The sequence below is a fragment of the Biomphalaria glabrata genome, chromosome 6 (assembly GCF_947242115.1).
Source record: "Biomphalaria glabrata chromosome 6, xgBioGlab47.1, whole genome shotgun sequence".
In the NCBI taxonomy this organism is placed as follows: Eukaryota; Metazoa; Mollusca; class Gastropoda; family Planorbidae; genus Biomphalaria; species Biomphalaria glabrata.
In genome coordinates, this window is record NC_074716.1 from 42,066,413 (window position 1) to 42,086,193 (window position 19,781).

General features: G+C 37.6%; 1 protein-coding gene across 1 annotated transcript; it reads right to left on the reverse strand.

Moving 5' to 3' along the window:
* Positions 1-410: 410 nt before the first annotated feature.
* Positions 411-8,317, reverse strand: LOC106065747 (uncharacterized). The gene is made up of 3 exons (XM_013224646.2): positions 8,227-8,317; positions 7,264-7,336; positions 411-1,085 (listed from the first exon to the last, which is right to left on the reverse strand). Exons 2-3 carry the CDS (start codon positions 7,334-7,336, stop codon positions 628-630), a joined length of 531 nt encoding a protein of 176 aa, XP_013080100.2. The 5' UTR covers positions 8,227-8,317; the 3' UTR covers positions 411-627.
* Between the last annotated feature and the right edge of the window lie 11,464 nt (positions 8,318-19,781).

The window sequence follows — 19,781 nt, forward strand, 5'->3', positions numbered from 1 at the left end:
CCCTTTCAACTGGATCCACCAGTGGCTTGGCAGTTCATCGTAGGGTCCAATCTCTAAGGTTATGTATATAATACTTGACTTTTGACATATTTTTTAAAGATTTTTTTTTCATGTTTTGCTATAGATGATTCATATTCCATATGCTAGGACAAAGTTGTACAAATACTCTTTTTTATTTTTTCTACTGCTATTACATCATGGATTGGATAGCCCAAACCAGGCAGCTAAACAAACGATCTGGTAGAGTTAAATTCATTAACATGCATCGCTAAATTGACATAGTTGCAAGCATATAACGTAATCATCTTATTGAAAGTCTGTAAATAATAAGTTAAGATAAGATAAGATGGAATCCACACAAAAGTTAACAATTATTAAACACTGTAAAAAAATTCAACAACTCAGATGTGTAAGTATTTGCTTAGCATTTATTAGAGTGACAGATTTCAAAAGAATAGAACGAATTAAAACATTTGAAAATTAGATTTAAAGTAGTCGGAAAATTATTTTTTTTCTGTTTTGTCAAAAGCATTAATAATAATTAGCTACATGTGTACTTTGTTGTGGACATCATCAACTCGACATACCAGCAGTTCATTAATAAAGAGTGCCTGACAAAAGTCCTCATTATAGGCCACCTATTAGGCCACCTGTTATGCCACCTGTTATGCCACCTGTTAGGCCACCTGTTAAACCTGTTAGGTCACCTGTTAGGCCACCTTTTAGGTCACCTGTTAGGCCACCTGTTAGGCCACCTGTTAGGTCACCTGTTAGGCCACCTGTTAAGCCACCTGTTAGGCCACCTAGTACGTCTTTGCCCTGTAGATAATTAACCAAACCAAGATTTGAGGCTGAGTTCAAGTCGAGTTTGAAAGCTTTTTCCAATAAGTCTTCCAAGTTCCAACCATGGAGTGCTGACAATTTACCCAAAATCGAATCAGAGAAATGGGCAAAGACCGCCTGTATTCCAAATTTCTTTACAGCATACGCCAGAAAAACTACAATGAACTCAAAAAATTTTTTTGCAGAGGAGAATATGATTTCCAAACAAGCTGGCAAGTTTACATCCGCGGAAATCGACTTTTCTGGAGACAATAAAAAAGAAACAAGTAGAATATAGAAATATTTTTCAAAAATATAAATAAAAAACAGCAAAGTTTATATAAGGAAAAGAGCTCTGCTCTTCTGATTTTATCTACAAATAATATAGAAATCCCCACTTTCGATATACAAATAAAATGATTAATTAGCAATAATTACTTGACCACATTGTACATTTTTAAAAATTGGATTTGAGTTTTGTGAGTACAATAAATAACTGAGTTTAAACTTGACCCGAGCATGGTTTTGGAACAAAATAATAAAGCAATTATCCTAAGGGGACAATAGTCTTACATATTAAGCTTTATCTATGAATTTTTTAGGATTTATTTTCTTTTTTGGTGTCAAACAAAAAAAATATATTACCAGTTATTAATTGATTAATGGGTTAGTATTGTTATTGATTAATTGCTGTCTTCGCCAATGAATAATTGTGCGAAGTTTCAACTTGATCCGAGAATGGGTGTGGGAGAAATAAAACGTGAACACACTTTTTTACCAGGCAAACAGGCAGAGTTGATATAGGCCTTGAAATAAATGTAATGCTATTTAAAAAATTATAGTGAAATAAATGTTTGCATAAAGATATGTAGGCCTAGATTCAGCAGGACGACGAGTTTCCCAAAAGCCGAAAAACGCGTAGAAATTTATGTTAAGGCTATAAAGTCACTTCTAAACGCTTATAAACGTAGGGCATAAAACAAATCTGGACGCTTATAAACGTAGGGCATAAAACAAATCTGGACGCTTATAAATGTAGGGCATAAAACAAATCTGAACGCTATAGTTCTGAAAGAAAATATATATATATATATATATAAATAGAAATAGTCGTTTGAATCTTAATTAAATATAGTTTGAGATGTAAGCTGTTTCTTATGTGTAATCGCAGTAAAACACTGTTATCTTAGTCCAATGGTCACAGAAAGCATGGTTAAGGTCTCGTTTCTCTGTCTTATGCCTGTCCCCGGATGTAGATTATTTTCATGTCAGATATGTATTGTTACAAATGACCAGTGACAGGAAGAGGTTAACGTGTGACCTCGGCGAGATAACACAGGAGCGAGTCTTCTCTGGAATGTACATGTATAAACAAAGACAGGATGTGACGTGTCCTTACGAGTGTTTCCAGAAGGTACTAGCAATGTCCAGTGACAGATAGAGGTCACTACTTGTGACCCCGGCAAGATGAAACTGCAGCGAGTGTTTTCTGGAATCTACATGCATAAACAAAGACAGGATTGGACGTATCCTCATGTGTTGTTCCAGAAGATACTAGCAGTGTTTGTGCAACTTTGGATGAGCGATTAGGGACTGTATATAAGCCGGAGAGTTAATGTGAAAGTCAGTCGCAGGAAGTCGTATGGAGTCGTAGGTAGAATCGTCGGTACAGTCTTCGTTACTGTTGTCTACTCTGCAAGACAGTGGAAGAGAAATGTGTACGACTCGATGCAAGTTAACTAGGGTAGAGTTAACTGGAGTGGACTGCTGTCGTTAAAGTCTATACAGCGAACTACAGTGGACTTGAGCCGTTACAGTCGATGTAAGACGTGTACGGCTCTGATTCGGTAGACTTGAGTACGACTTGGTTCAGCTTTGGGAAACCTGGAACGACACTGGGAAGTGTGTCGTTGGTCTGTTCTGTGGAATACGGCTCGATACAAGTTGAGAAGAGATGAATTGCAACAAAGTGAAGAGATGAATTGCAACGAAGTATAGCTAACTGTAAACTGACAAATATTGTACAGTCTTCTACGCTATATGTTACAGTGACGAATTGTTAAAGTTAATAGTCATTAAAGTTATATGAAACTGAAAGTTGAGTAGTCAAGTTCTTTGCAGTGTTTTTATTTGTGTGCCTACTAATACATTTAGCCAGAAGATTCAGAATTACATATCAGTATTTTACAGCCTTTGTACTTAACCTCCAGCTGATCCGTTTTGAATGTGCTTCTGACAGTTATTTTTTTAATCCGAATCGGTCTTTAAAACGTTTTGTGCGAGGTGTGGGTAGAAAGTCTTTACCGCATTTTAGCCACCCCCCCAAAAAAAAAAAATCTTTGCTGTCATCCATACAGGATACGTGCCCTACCCTACGTAGTCACTGAACAATAGACAGTATCTCTACTAAGAGTCTACTAAACTTGCTTTGCCAGCACTCTCAAGAACTTCGACATTTTTAGTGCTGTAAAGCTAACATGTTAACCCGTGATAAAGACTACATTGTTGAAAGCGTTCAAGAAGATTCCGACACAAAGATAGTGATGTGATGAAATGATTATCTAATTGCTGGGCAACCTAGAGGAACAGGGTTTAACAAAAACAAAAGGTACGCCTAACGCTCATGAACATCAAATTATTGATTCAACAGCTAACTAAATACAAAGAAACATTTGAGATGAGATGTATTCAAATACTCAGAAACATTTTATTCTAGTTCTAGTGTGAAAATACCCAACGAGGCGTATTTAAATAAAAGAAACATTTGAGTCGAGTACGGGAAAACCCGCTGATTGTGTTCCAAATCATTTAATTGAGTGATTTTAATTCGAACAATAATAACATTGCAGTATTCACTTTATGCAATTTGAGCTTGATTTTATTCCCAAAGATGTTCATACGCCTTCAAATTTCTAGAAAATCGTGAGATTTTGAAGGAAAGCATTACAAACCAAGAGATTGGAGACAGGGTTACTGTAGCGATTGGACCCCATGATGACCTGCTAACTATCGTAAAAAAAAACACAAGCTAAAAATCTATGGCCATATTGCAAGATCTTCCGGACTCGCAAAGACCTTCCTTCAGGGAACAGTACCAGGAAAAAAAAAGAGGCAGACAGAGAAAGCGATGGAAAGATAACATAAAAGAATGGACGGGCCTGAAATTGAAGGAGGTTCTAATTAAGGCAAAAGACAAAGAGGAATATCGAAAGCTGGTCGATGAGTCTTGTATGGTGCCCCAATGGTCCAATCGACTAAGGCATAGGTAAAGGTAAAGATAAATTCATACAGTGTCATAAAGCCGAGAAATTTTGCAAGCCAAAAAGGAGAAACACACAAAAGAAAATCTAAAAAAAAAAAAAAGCGTCATATTAGGGAAAGAACTCCGCAACTACAATTATATATTTCAATAATGTAGAAGTTTTTTTTTATTATTTTTAAATAAACAAAATGCTTTATTACCAATAATTAATTGACTAATTGTTGTTTTCTAAATTGATTCGTGTACTGTTTACGCCAATGAATAATTTTGCAAAATTTCTGGTCATAGAAAGGGTGTGAAAGAAATAATGTGTACAAACTTTTTACCAGACCGACAGACTGACTGAATGGTTGAGCTGATACAAACTTTGTTGTGATGTGTGTTTTATGTCTTCTCAGTCATGGTATGTTAAAATTATAACCTAAACTTTTTTTTATGTTTAGAATTGTTTTAGCTTTCTTAAGTAAGTTTTTTTTTCTCAATTAGTTGCCCTAGTCTGGTTTATTTGTTGCAAATGATCTAAATGCTAAAGAAAGACTTAATTAGAAATAGCAATAGAAAGAAGACTACTTCTTATTAAAAAAACGTATCTAATGGATAAAACCGCTTATAACTGTCATTTATCTGAAAATTACGAAGTTTAGCTCCATTTCTGCTATATAAAACAAAGTTAATTTAGTGCTAAAGGATTAACTAATTGGTAAATATTAGGATTGGTTAGTGTATTGTCAACGGCTATGAAAATGTAAGCTAAATTTCAATAGTTCCGAAATTGAGTGTCTTAGAAAAAAAACGTGTACAAACTTTTGACCAGACAGACAGAAAGACAGGCATAGTGAGTGGATATGAGCTTTAAAATGAGAAACAAATATTTGACAACTACCGTTGATCAGGAAATCTATTGCAGGCACTGGCGGATCCAGGGGGGGGGCGGTAGGGGCGATCGAATTTTAGTATAGAATTCACACAATCTGTATACGAATTTATTACTAATGTTAATAATATATACTAATTATTTATATTTCAACCTATTTTTATATTATTTTGCCCCCCCCCTTTCTAGTATTTTGGCCGATTTGGTAGGGTCGGGAGGGGGCGATGGCATCATTCCGTCACCCCCACCATAAACTTTCGAGTGGGAGGGCGGTCCTATTTATTTGTAGAAATCGCAGCTTACCAACAGAATCAATTAAATATGTATATGATTAGAACTTGTTATTGGTATTTTAACCGGTCTTTATATTATGTCTGGGAGGAGCGAATACCTCTACTGCCCTTCCCATCTAAACCCTTTGTGTGTGGGGGGGGGGGCGGTCCTATTTTTATGGAGAAATCATAGTATGTAAACAAAATTAGTCGAATATCTATATAATATAAACAGGTGGAAGTGCGATACATGCAATCACCTTCCCCGCATCGGACAAACCATTTTTTTTCTTTTTGTATTATAGTTAGAAATTACAAAATTTAAAAAATCTGTCACATATATAATTTATATATGCTATAAAGTAAATTATTATATCGAGTCGCCCAACCCCTATTCTTTAATGCAAAATGCAATCATTAGCAGAAATTATAAAAAGGAGCGAGGATTAATCGTTTTCATTTTACCGCCCTTCCCCTTTCCAGACTGAGTTTGCGTAATTTCACATGAATTTATCATAACTATTTTAATAAAGACTTTGCTTTGGAAAAGTTATAATTCAAACGAAATTTTTCAATAGAACAGTCACGGTTGAGATGAGTTCAAAAGCCAGATAATCTTTTCCTAGTCGACTTTTTCCAACCTTTACTCTATCTCATATTTTTCTAGTTAAATAAATTTAGGACTATAACTCACAATTTATGCTTGAATTTTATTGAATATTATTAATTAATGGAATTTTTTTTTCGGCAGCGATCCTCAAAGCCTTAATCTAAATATGTGGGGTATCTTATCTTTTCAAAGAACAAATCGGTTGTATTTGCAATGTATTAAGGGACTATAAATTCATATTAGAGTATTTTTCCACATTATTCAAAAGGTCCTTTATAATAGAATGAATAATGAGCTGTAGGTCAGGAGAATGCGTTACTGCAGTGAAGAATGTCAGAAAACGCTTTTAGCGTCCACGCTTCGCCCCGAACCTCACTGATGAATGAATAAGCTGTAGATGTCAGAAGAATGCGTTTCTGCAGTGAAAAATGCAAGAAAACGCTTTTGGCGTCGGGGCTTTGCCCCGAACCCCACTAATAAGTAATGAGCTGTAGATGTCAGGAGAATGCGTTTCAGCCGTGAAAAGTGCAAGAAAACGCTTTTAGCGTCGGGACTTCGCCCCGAACCCTACTGATAAATAATGAGCTGTAGATGTCAGGAGAATGCGTTTCAGCCGTGAAAAGTGCAAGAAAACGCCTTTAGAGTCGGGGCTTCGCCCCGAACCCTACTGATAAATAATGAGCTGTAGATGTCAGGAGAATGCGTTTCTGCAGTGAAAAATGCAAGAAAACGCTTTTGGGTGTCGGGGCTTCGCCCCGAACCCCACTGAAAAAGCTTACAGCGCTCTCCCAGACACCCAAGCTTGCTAGAGAAAGGCCTCAACATGACTGTTTTTTTTCTCCGAAGATTGAGAAACAGTCTTATTTTATTCTCATATATCGAATATATATATATATATATATATATATATATATATATATATATATATATATAGATATATATGCTGTACGCACGTTTATGCATAGGGTTAGGGTTTACTGGGCGTTAGGGTTAGGGTTTGGAAAAAAATCGCCCCCCCACTCCAAAGTTCTGGATCCGCCAGTGATTGCAGGCATTTCTCTCTTTTTGTTATGGACTGATTAAAGAGGGATAATATTGAATGGTTTTTAGAATACAGAGTGGTTACGAATCAGTGCGGTGCAAAGACTTAATGAAAGAGAAAGGTGTCAAAAGAAAAAGTCAAGCGATATTATGAAAAATATTGTTTTTTCATTAGTATCATTAAAGCTGCCTTATTTTAAAATTAGTTATATAGTCTATATAGAATGGAGTCGTTAATAAATTCATAAATTATGTTAAGTACATTTATTAGAATTTAAATAATAAAAAAAAATATTTTATTAGAATATTTAAATAGAATTTGAACAAAAAAAAATAATAAGAAGAGCTAAACGAAACTATTTAAAATAGACAAAGTACTAACCAAACGATCCGTACACTTCTGCTGTGGCCAGTCCGATCACAGCCACCAATAACACGAGAATGAGAGAACGCATCTAAAAGTAATAAAATAGAAAAAAAAATGAGATCGAAAGACAATTAAGGCTGTATGGGACAAATAATTTTAACAATAACTGTACAAAACAAAATACAATAAAGTAGATAGAAAGAAATAAGACAGAGAGATATGACGATAGATATATGAATTTAATTATTAATGGAATGATAGATGCTAAACACAATATAAAGTTTATGAATAATGTTTAAACGACTTGAATAGGATAATACATATCACGTATCTACATTTGTAACGATATCAGAAATGTTAAAAATGTAATATTACGTATATATCTTTTTAATGCCATGTGTAATGTAAGGATATAGAGCTAGTGTACACATACATAAATATATATGTATTTAAGTTGGTTTTGTTTCTGTAGATCACTGATCTTTAATATAAGATTAAAGAAGACAAAAGATACATGTTAATCAACTAAAAACTGGTGTACACAGTGTTGAATGAGCTTCTAAATGCTTTTCTTTTACTCCTTGACCCCTACCAAGTATCTCCCTTTAAAATTATTTAAATAATTTCGTTGTCAAATGTATGAAAGCTCATAAATATTTTGGGGGGCGCGGTGGCTGAGTGGTTAAGCGCTCGGCTTCCGAACATGGATTCTAATCTCGGTGAAGACTCGGATTTCGAATTTTGGGATTCTTTGGGCACCCCTGAGTTCACCCAACTCTAATGGGTACCTTACTATAGTTGGGGAAAGTAAAGGCGGTTGGTCATAGTGCTGGCCACATAACACCCTGTTTGTTAACCGTTGGCCATAGAAACAGATGAAATTAACATCATCTGCCCCATAGATCGCAAGGTCTGAAAGCTAAAATTACTTTTCATAAATATTTAGCTATCCATGCACAACTCATACAGATTACATACCTTGCAGTGTAGGATCAGCAACTCTATCAGACTGTCAAAGGATGAAAATGAATCAGGCTGGAGTTATGCCCCACTACCTATACACTCAGGGTATTTAAAGCATGGGGATGACAAGCGTTGGAAGCAGCTGTTTGTAATCATTGTTAATATCATTCGTAGTAATTTGATTTTATTTACTTTGATAAAACACTTGACTGAGACATAATAACAACAGATTGGCATTCTCTGTTAGGAAGTACATGTACTTTATTTAGCTTAGCTCTGAAGTACTTGATTATTTTATTAACAGTGCAGTTTTATTAAAGTTTTGCTAAGGTTGTATTTTCAGTTTTGTTGATCAATTTCCAATATATCTTTTTTTAAGCTGAAACTCTTCTTTTGATCTTGTCTTATAAAAACAATTGCGATGCAATAATTAATTTTGACATAAAAAAATAAAACAAATATATATGTACTCTAAAGGAAAAACAAATCTATACAAGCGTAAAGATCAAGGTAGGATTGAAGGGAGGGTGGGTGGTGATTATGCTCGGAAAATCCACAAAAGAGTGGTCTCAGTAAGAGACTAAAAAAAACTCGAATTTTGACGAGTCAGAAATGTGAATGTTTATTTTTACAAATATATATCTTCGCATTGTTACCAACAATATTGTAAATATTACGGTTGGCAACAATGTCACGGATAAGAAATGTCAGCTTGGAGCATGCTCGTAAATATATAAATGCCGTAAAGGTGTATGGGCCTCCCGAAAATCCTGTCCCGGTGTCTCTACATACTTAAATCCGACCCTTCTTGTCTAACAAAAATAAAGTATGTTTTTTAGGTTTGTGTATATTAGCAATCACTGAAAGGCAAGAGATCTCTTTTTGAATTAAACAATTGAAAATATGTATTATATGGTATGCTTGTAGACTGCATGGGCGTAGCCAGGGGGTTGGTGTTCAACATCCCCCCCCCCGAAATGAAATCCCCCCTGAGGTGGGGGGGGATCGGAATTTGGTGACTGATTTTTTGCTTTGATTTTGTTTATTTTAGTTGAAATTTCAATACTAAACCATCACTTGCCCAAGCACAGCCTAGGGTTTTTGAGTATAAAATCCCTTACAAGGGGGCTTTGAGTTTAAAACCCTACCAGGGGATTTTGATTTGAAAATCCCCAACTAGGGGTTTTAGCAGTTAAATTCTCCTCTTCTATAAAACAAAACCAAAAAAATCTCAACGATAATTCCCAAAATTCAAGAGCACAGTTAAGGAGGATTTTGATTTTAAAACACTCTCAAAATTTACGATAAAGCCCCTCTTCAATATAAATAAAAGCTAATTACGCAATAAAAATGTTATGAGCGAAGCTAAATGGGTTTTGACTCAGTTTTGAGTTTAAACTCCCCTGCAGCGGGGTTTGAAGGTAAAAAATTCTATGAATGTAGTCAAAGAGGTTTTGAGTTTAAACTCCTTACACTGGATTTTAAAGCTAAAAATACCTTTTCAATATAAAAAAGCATATTACCCACTCTAAAATCTATGAGCGTAGCCAAAGGGGTTTTGAGTTCAAACCCCTGCCAGCGGGATTTGATGCTAAAAAATACCTCTTCAATAAAAAAAAAAAAAATTACATACTAAAATTATTTGAGCTTAGCCAAGCCAATTGTGGTTTTTTTTAAACCCCTCTCCTAGGGATAGCTTTTTTAAAAAGTTTAAAACCCATCTCTATCTTTAATATTATTCTAAAGACAACTACATTTACCAAATTCTATGACCGTAGCTAAATGAGGTTTTGAATTTAATGAAAAAAAAAACAACTCCAGAGATTTTTTAGTTTAAAACCACCAACAGATGATTTTAACGACAAAAATTTCCTTTTTCAATATAAAATTTAAAGCAAACTACAGTCACTTAATTCCAAGAGCGTATTCATTTCTACCAGTGGCGGGGCTCCATTTATAAAGTACAATGAATAGTCATCTGCCGAAATTGAAAAAAAAATTTGGCTCAACAAAAGATGGTTAAGACAGATTTTAGGAGTCATTTATAGAGATCGGTTCTAAATCAAGGAAATCCTATGCCGAACTGGGAGTCAACCACTTAGTGAGATTGTGACTTGTCGCATGAGGTTTGCGTGACATGTTCTTTGACAATATGAATTACGCATAATAAGAGTTACGATGACATCCTATCAAGTACAACTTGACGCCACACATTCATGGAGATCCTCAGAGCAGGTGGGAAGAGGCTTCAGACATTACCAGTGAAAGATTTTTGTGGAACCAGCTTGACGGCAAATGCGCCGAAGGGCGATGGAGGATCTAAGTCAGAATAGCACATTAGGTTAAATACAACTTTTTAATAGCAGGAAAACGCACTGTAGATACCTCAGACTGTAGATACCTCAGACTGTAGATACCTCAGACTGTAGATACCTCAGACTGTAGATACCTCAGACTGTAGATACCTGAGACTGTAGATACCTCAGACTGTAGATACCTCAGACTGTAGATACCTCAGACTGTAGATACCTCAGACTGTAGATACCTCAGACTGTAGATACCTCAGACTGTAGATACCTCAGACTGTAGATACCTCAGATTGTAGATACCTCAGACTGTAGATACCTCAGACTGTAGATACCTCAGACTGTAGATACCTCAGACTGTAGATACCTCAGACTGTAGATACCTCAGACTGTAGATACCTCAGACTGTAGATACCTCAGACTGTAGATACCTCAGACTGTAGATACCTCAGACTGTAGATACCTCAGACTGTAGATACCTCAGACTGTAGATACCTCAGACTGTAGATACCTCAGACTGTAGATACCTCAGAATATGCATTTCGTTGGCTTTCAATACCAGAAATAGTGCTTGGCGGCAGGGCTCCACCCCGCACTGGGGGAGCTCCTAGCGCTCCCTTAGAACCTCTTGCTGGCAATGTCGGGGGGTCTACAATTTTTCCACTAACTCCAGGTACAATAAACGTCTTCCGGAAGAATGAATGGTCAGAATTAAATAAAAATAATGTACACACACACACACACGTACAAACATATAAATATATTTTTTGCGGGGGGGGGGGGGTTGGAGAGAAAAAAAATCTCCCCAACCCCCCCCCCTTTAAAAAATACTGGCTACGCCCATGATTGTAGAGCTTAACGTAAATTTATAAATTTACAAAATTTTATTTTAAATAAAGAAATTTTTATTGATTGAAATCTACAACATCTGAGTCAATTGCCTAAGTCTTGAACGAATTTTAATTCACGATGAATGCACTAGATCAGGGATGGGCAAATTACGGGCCGCGGGCCACATGCGGCCCGCTGGAGTGTTTCATGTGGCCCGAGGACACCTACATAAATCAGGTGTGCCTATTCTAAATACATATAAAATGCTAACATTTTAAAAATAATTCTAAGTATCTATATACATTTTTGAATTTGTCTCGTTATAAAAAGTCTCAAGTAAACGATGATTATTCTTATTGGCTGTACTTCAATACACTCCGTCAAAGACACAATCTCAGGCCAGTAGTTATTCAATGCTATGATGAACTGTGTTGAGTGTTGGGTATGCTCGGAACAAGATGGCTAGTATAACAATTAATGGAGCTCGTTCTTTGACTGAGAAAAACATCGTTTTGTTTTGTTCTCTTTTAAATAAAGAATATCCTGACCATGTAACTCTAAACGGGAAAGTTTGCACACTGCTGTATAAAATATAAACATATTAGTGTCCCACATATCCCAGTGATCAAACTTATTAGAGCTAGGGGTCTTAACCACAGGCAGTTCTGAAAAGGACTTGAAGAATTAGAAACAAAATATTCCGATGTACCCGCTGTCTTTGCATGGTCAAGGTAATAAAAAGAATATAAAATCTCAAGGAAGAAATTTGTATGTTCCTTGAAGGACATTGACTGTGACTTTGTTACAATAATACTAATGAAGAGTGGAAGGCAAGACTACATGTTTTTTATAGCAACAATTACAAAGGGTTGTTTGAATGTGACAATGTCTGTGAATGTTAAATCTTTTCAAACAGAGCTTTCCAATTTCTTCAGGCAAGCAACTGAAAACAGGTTTTGTTATTTTCCTTTTTTTGACAGGTGAAACTATTTCAAATAAAATGTTTAAAAGTACAAGACTTATTTATACAGTATAATTATGAATTAAAGACATTATACACAGCTAGCGTATTTTTCTAAGTTGTAAGTGCATATAGGCTATATATATATGCGGCCCCCGTTCCTCAATTTTTTTTAATGCGGCCTTTGATACAAAAAGGTTGCCCACCCCTGCACTAGATGCATAATATGTACAACTCAACACTATGTCAGAGAAACATAAGGATTGGTTGCTTGAAATATCTTTTTTTGTTTGACAATGCTAAAATGAACTCTAGTAAACTGTGTGTACACATTACTTTCACGACATCGATTCTCGGAGAACGCAATGATTTCTTTTACCCAACAACACAAGAATCAATAAAAAAAATTAACCAATTAGTTCATTAACTATTGGTAATAAATTATTTTGTTTGGTATATCGAACAAAGTTAAGAAATAGTACTCGATTGGTGGTATGAGCATTGGGAAAGCTAACAGTATGAAATGGCGCTAATAAAAACAATTTGTGAAAATATTTCTAATCACAAAGAATGATTAGTCTAGAATAGTCTAGATCTATTACAAACTTAATTATATGGATGACCCAAATATGTGTGTGTGTGTGTGTGTGTGCATGATTCATCTTTATTACATTCTGATCCTTCATTTTTTCGGAAGACGTTTATTGTAACCTAAAAAAGGTTCTTCCTAAGCTGTAAACACCTTGTCCTTGCCGTGTGAGCTCCCCTAAGCCATCAGACACTATTTTCGGTACCTGAAACAAAAAATTATTCATATTCTGAGGTATCTACAGTGCTTTATCCTGCTATAAAAGTTTAGTTCAAAGATCTAATCTTCTTTTCTTACTTACTTAGGACCTAGATCCTCGGCGTATTTGATAGCAAGTTGTTTCCACAAAATCTGTCCCTGTCAATGTCTGAAGCCTCTTCCCACCTGATGTCCACAGCTCTGAGGTCCTCGTTTCCGCTTCCCTTGTATTGGCCCCTATGTCATCGCAACTCTTGATATGCGTAATTTATTTTGTCAAAGAACATGTCCCGCAAACCTCATGTGACGATCTGTCACAACCTCACTAAGTGGTCGACTCCTAGTTTTGCATAGGATTTCCTTGATTGAGGCACGATCTCTATAACTGACTCTTTAAATCCGCCTTAGCCATCTTTGTTGAGCCACATTTAGTCTTTTTCAATTTCGTCAGATGACTATTCACTTCACTTTATAAATAGAGCTCAGCCACTGGTATAAATTTGTAACCTCTCTTGGCAATGCTTTTGGAATAAGTTGACTGTATTTGGTGAATGGAGTTTATTAAAACTAATTTAAAAAACCATAAACTACTCTGAAATGATTTTGTGACTGTAGTTTGCATCAAAGTAATACTCCCTGTAGGATTATTTTAAACTAAAAACCATCTGGAGGGGTTTTAAACTTTAAAAAAAGCAAAGAAGGGAATTTTAAACTCAAAACCCCCCTTGGGTAGGCTAAGCTCATAGAATTTTGAGTGTGTAATTTGCTTTTTTATATTGAAGAGGTATTTTTAGCTTCAAACCACATTGAAAGGGGGTTTATACTCAAAACCTTAAGTGCTACGATCATAGAATTTAGAGTGTGTAATTTGCTTTTAGCGACCTTTGTAAGGGGAAATCCGCTATTAGTTTTATGCAAATGTTCGTCACACTCAGATCTCGAAAACTAGAAGAGATATGAAAAATATTATTTCACCATGCGATGCGGCTTGAAAAATTTGGGTGCAAAGCCTACTTTTGGGTTTCTAAAAGCAAACCATTTAATTTATAAAATTAATTATGCAAGCAATTTTTTCATAAAAATTCACCAATTTTAAAACAATTTCGTAAATGTAAGGAAGGCAATGTTACAATATGCTAACAGTTATGGACATAGTCCGCGTATTTTCAGTATCACTAAGTCAAATATATTTATAAAATGTACAAGAAATGTTTACAAAAATATAAATAAAGGTTAAAGGTGTTTTTTCTGGACATCTAGCTGCTAAAATTAAAAGAAAACATTTATGTTTGTTTATAAATGCTAATAATGCACTTTGTATGTAAATATCACGCACATTTTTTAAAATGGACTTTTTATGCAGCAACTTTCGTGCAGTAGCGTAACGTCGCAACACAATACGGTGCTACACTAATTCCTTAAAAATTTCTAAATAAGCAGATTTCATTTATTTTTTTGTTTAGTGCAGTATATAAGACTAAATGACTAAATGCATGACGCGTAGGACGTAATCATCTTCTTTTTTGAAGTAACGTCTGTATTATATAAGATAAGAGACTCTTATTTTTGTGCATTGTGTCTGTTGGTTGGTCTGTCCGTCACGTCTATACAATGGAGGGGCGATACTACATGCAACTGAAAATCTGAATTAACCTTTAATGTTCTTCTTTAGAAACATCTCTATAGTTTTAACTATCTATAATAGATTGTTCCGATGGTTTTGTGAAAACAAATCAATGTCAACGAATGTCTGTTTGCTCTTCTAATTTATATTATATTTAATTTCCATGCTTAAAGGTTGCAAAATACTTGATCAATCATATGTTGTTCCGGTTTTCTGATGTAAATAGCATATAATACCTAAATGAAAATCTCCATACGGGCTTATATTTCTTTAACTATAAAGATGTTACTAAAATTGTTATATAAAAAATAAATTATGTGAAATGATTGTCTTACATGACAATATTGATTCACATTACACTTATATTCGTTGACAATACGTTAATATAGTTTAATTATCGATATCAAAACGTTCCCTATTTTCAACTTAAAACAAATGTATATGTATTTTCAAAAGTATCGTTAGACTTATTATACATTTAATTTTCTTGCTGAAACATACAAAAAGTTTTTTAATCGGTAAAGAATGTTTCGGATTTAGTTTCAAAACAGAAAACGACTTACATAACATTAATAATCTTACAAATCGTCGCCAAAATTGTTCCAAATTTTATTAGAAATATCCACTAACGCCAAATAACTGTTTGAACTCCCTCTTCTAACAAACAAAACAAATAATCTTCCACTCATTTACAAAAATTAGTTGTTCCGGATTTTTATGAAAAACATTTTTTTATTTATTTTAAATCGCACTTCTATCTTATACTAAAATAATTTTCTTGCTTAAACATTACAAAATCTAATTTTATCTTAATATTATGGTTCGGATTTTTAAGGAAAACAACTTCCTAACACCAAAGTATGGTATAAAAATCTCCCCATAAGGCTATGGTAGATATAATTTTTTATACTAGATCATACCAAAAATTTAACTTACATTAATTGATTTATCTGAGATTCTCTCTCTTTCTCTCTCTCTGTCTCTTTCTCCTCTCTCTCTCTCTCTCTCTCTCTCTCTCTCTCTCTATATATATATATATATATATATATATATATATATATATATATATATATATATATATATATATATATATATATATGTACATATATGCATATATATATATATATATATATATATATATATATATATATATATATATATATATATATATATATATATATATATATATATATATATATATTGTTACGAATCTCACTATCCAGGCTCTCTGCAAACTGCACCATACACCACCAACTTAAAGAACTTGACAACTCAGGGCTCCAAAGTAACGTAACACTTTAATAGTTGAAGAAATAACAGCCAATACTGTACAATTGGCAGCACGTAACACAAGACCGTACAAATACCTCTTCGATAACACCGTTCCGCCGTATCAACTCTTGCACTGGCCTCTCCGTCTCGTTCCGGGCTTTCACTGGGTTCAACAGTTCAGGACTGACTTCACACACTAGGCTCGTTGTGTCGGACTCGATCACAGACCAAGATCAAGACGCCGTTCGTCTCAACTGTACTTGATAGTACTCCGCACTGAACCGTCGTAATGCTCCGTACAGAACCACACCGTTGAACTGTGCTGTAGTCGACCGTGTTCTGAACTCCTGTCGAGAACCCGCTTTCTGAACCGTGCTGTATTGAGCCCCTTTTCTCGACTGTCTTGACTGCGACACCTCCGCTCTTTATATAGGGTCCCTACTGGCCTTCTCGAACCGGACAGAACGCCGCTCGACGTTTCTAGGTGGTCATATGACTACAACTCTCGTGACGCTCATGAGCTCTGTTCACGACGGCGATCCTTCCCGAACCGTCCTGTTGATACTCGACTCGGTTGACCGTCGGAGCTCGTCACGGTTGACCGCTCGTCTAGCGCTGGCCTGGGGCGAATTGCGTCGGCTGACTACACTCACACCACTACCCCCATCTGTGCCACCACCAAGTTTATAACACTGCCCTTTCCTTAGATCTGTCCGTCCCGGACAGGATCAACATCATGACATTGGCTGTAAAGTTTCATCGCTGCAGGCGGGGGTCGATCAGTGGCAGTTGGCTTGCCTCTTGAGCTTGATGGAGCCATCCATGTTGCAGTCAGCAATGGTCGCTTCCTTCTTCTCCTCCAATTGGCCTTCACCTGGTTGCATGGACGTCGTGCTTTCATCGCCATCCACGTTGAATTCAGAAAACGTTTTCTTCTTCTCCTCCAGTTAGCCTTCATCTGGTTGCATCGATGTCGTTGTCGCATCGTCATCCATGTAGCACTCAACAAAAGTAGCCTTCTTCTTCTTCTCCGCCAGTTGGTCTTCATGTGGCTGCAGTTATTTCTTGGTAGGATCACCATGCACTTTGGACTACGCAAACGCCGCCTTCTTCTTTTCCTCCAGTTGATCGTCCTCTTGTTGCAGTGACGTTGTGGTTGCATCGCTCTCTTGTCGGTCGGTACTGAGGACAGCCACTTGACACATGGAGAGGTATAGGATGTAAGGGCTGGGGATACCAAGATAGTTGGCAAAAGAGTTGGCTTCATAGGGCTTTGCGAAGAAGGACTGGGATGGGCTTCAAATCCACAGGGCGAGGAATTGTGGGACATGTCATCATCTTCAACCTTGTCTGGAGGGTATGCTCGTGGGGCAGGTTGGTAACACTCCTCGTGCAAAGGTCCCTCGTCATCGGCTTCAGGCTCCATTCGGCTTTCTTCACCACCATCAGGACCTCTCTCTCTCGTCTCAGTATCGGGCCAATCGCTTGTTGGTTTCAGACCTGGTCGATGACTTTTATCTTGCAAATGTCCATCAAAGTCAACGTCAGGCTGTCTTGGATTCTCTTGACCACCATCAGGGCTTTCCTCTCCAGTCTTGGCAGCTGGACCAACGTCAGGCTTCCTTGGATTCTCTTGACCACCATCAGAACTTCTTTCGCTGAGCTTAGCATCTGGACGAACGTCTGTAGGGTACAAGCTTCGCCGGTAGCTTCCATCATGTAAACGTCCCTCAGCAACTGGCTTGGAGGCATACTCAGTGTTCTCTTGATCTGTCTTGCTGTTTGAGCTTCTCATATCAGGTACGTCGGCAGCACAAGCTTCTGCTGGACTATAGGCAGCTTCTCTTGTCTCTTTGTCTGTCTCTTTCGGCTCCCCAGATCTGTACTCCTTGTTTTCGGATTCACAGGCAGCACCACGTTCCTCAGCATTGCCATTGTTACTGCTTATTGATTCACAGCATTGGGTGGGTAATAGTTCAATGTCCAACGATGGTGAATCTCTTTCATCTTTCAAGTCTCCTTGGTCGTACAAGGTTTCTTCCACCACGTCCATCGTTTTCACCACGGGGCTCGTCACTTCTTTCACTGAGGTACACATCTTTTTAATCTCTCTACAGAACTCCTCGGTGGACTTCTTCAATGTCATACTCATCTCGTCCAGTACAGAGTTCGGGAGCTCTCCCAAGTCTGGTGCGACTTCAAACAGATACGTGTCCGGATCTTCTTCTTCTTCCATTATGTCTTCATGGAGGCGTGCTTGTAAGGTTTCCTTGTTTCCACATGTCTTCAGCCCTCGTTCACGGAGTTCTTGCTTCAGTTCTCTAAATTCAAGTTCGTACAACAGTTTCAGACGAGCCATAGTAGATCCGATCCAATCCGATTCCGATCCTATCCCACTTCTGACACCAGTTGTTACGAATCTCACTATCCAGGCTCTCTGCAAACTGCACCATACACCACCAACTTAAAGAACTTGACAACTCAGGGCTCCAAAGTAACGTAACACTTTAATAGTTGAAGAAATAACAGCCAATACTGTACAATTGGCAGCACGTAACACAAGACCGTACAAATACCTCTTCGATAACACCGTTCCGCCGTATCAACTCTTGCACTGGCCTCTCCGTCTCGTTCCGGGCTTTCACTGGGTTCAACAGTTCAGGACTGACTTCACACACTAGGCTCGTTGTGTCGGACTCGATCACAGACCAAGATCAAGACGCCGTTCGTCTCAACTGTACTTGATAGTACTCCGCACTGAACCGTCGTAATGCTCCGTACAGAACCACACCGTTGAACTGTGCTGTAGTCGACCGTGTTCTGAACTCCTGTCGAGAACCCGCTTTCTGAACCGTGCTGTATTGAGCCCCTTTTCTCGACTGTCTTGACTGCGACACCTCCGCTCTTTATATAGGGTCCCTACTGGCCTTCTCGAACCGGACAGAACGCCGCTCGACGTTTCTAGGTGGTCATATGACTACAACTCTCGTGACGCTCATGAGCTCTGTTCACGACGGCGATCCTTCCCGAACCGTCCTGTTGATACTCGACTCGGTTGACCGTCGGAGCTCGTCACGGTTGACCGCTCGTCTAGCGCTGGCCTGGGGCGAATTGCGTCGGCTGACTACACTCACACCACTACCCCCATCTGTGCCACCACCAAGTTTATAACACTGCCCCCTCCTTAGATCTGTCCGTCCCGGACAGGATCAACATCATGACATTGGCTGTAAAGTTTCATCGCTGCAGGCGGGGGTCGATCAGTGGCAGTTGGCTTGCCTCTTGAGCTTGATGGAGCCATCCATGTTGCAGTCAGCAATGGTCGCTTCCTTCTTCTCCTCCAATTGGCCTTCACCTGGTTGCATGGACGTCGTGCTTTCATCGCCATCCACGTTGAATTCAGAAAACGTTTTCTTCTTCTCCTCCAGTTAGCCTTCATCTGGTTGCATCGATGTCGTTGTCGCATCGTCATCCATGTAGCACTCAACAAAAGTAGCCTTCTTCTTCTTCTCCGCCAGTTGGTCTTCATGTGGCTGCAGTTATTTCTTGGTAGGATCACCATGCACTTTGGACTACGCAAACGCCGCCTTCTTCTTTTCCTCCAGTTGATCGTCCTCTTGTTGCAGTGACGTTGTGGTTGCATCGCTCTCTTGTCGGTCGGTACTGAGGACAGCCACTTGACACATGGAGAGGTATAGGATGTAAGGGCTGGGGATACCAAGATAGTTGGCAAAAGAGTTGGCTTCATAGGGCTTTGCGAAGAAGGACTGGGATGGGCTTCAAATCCAC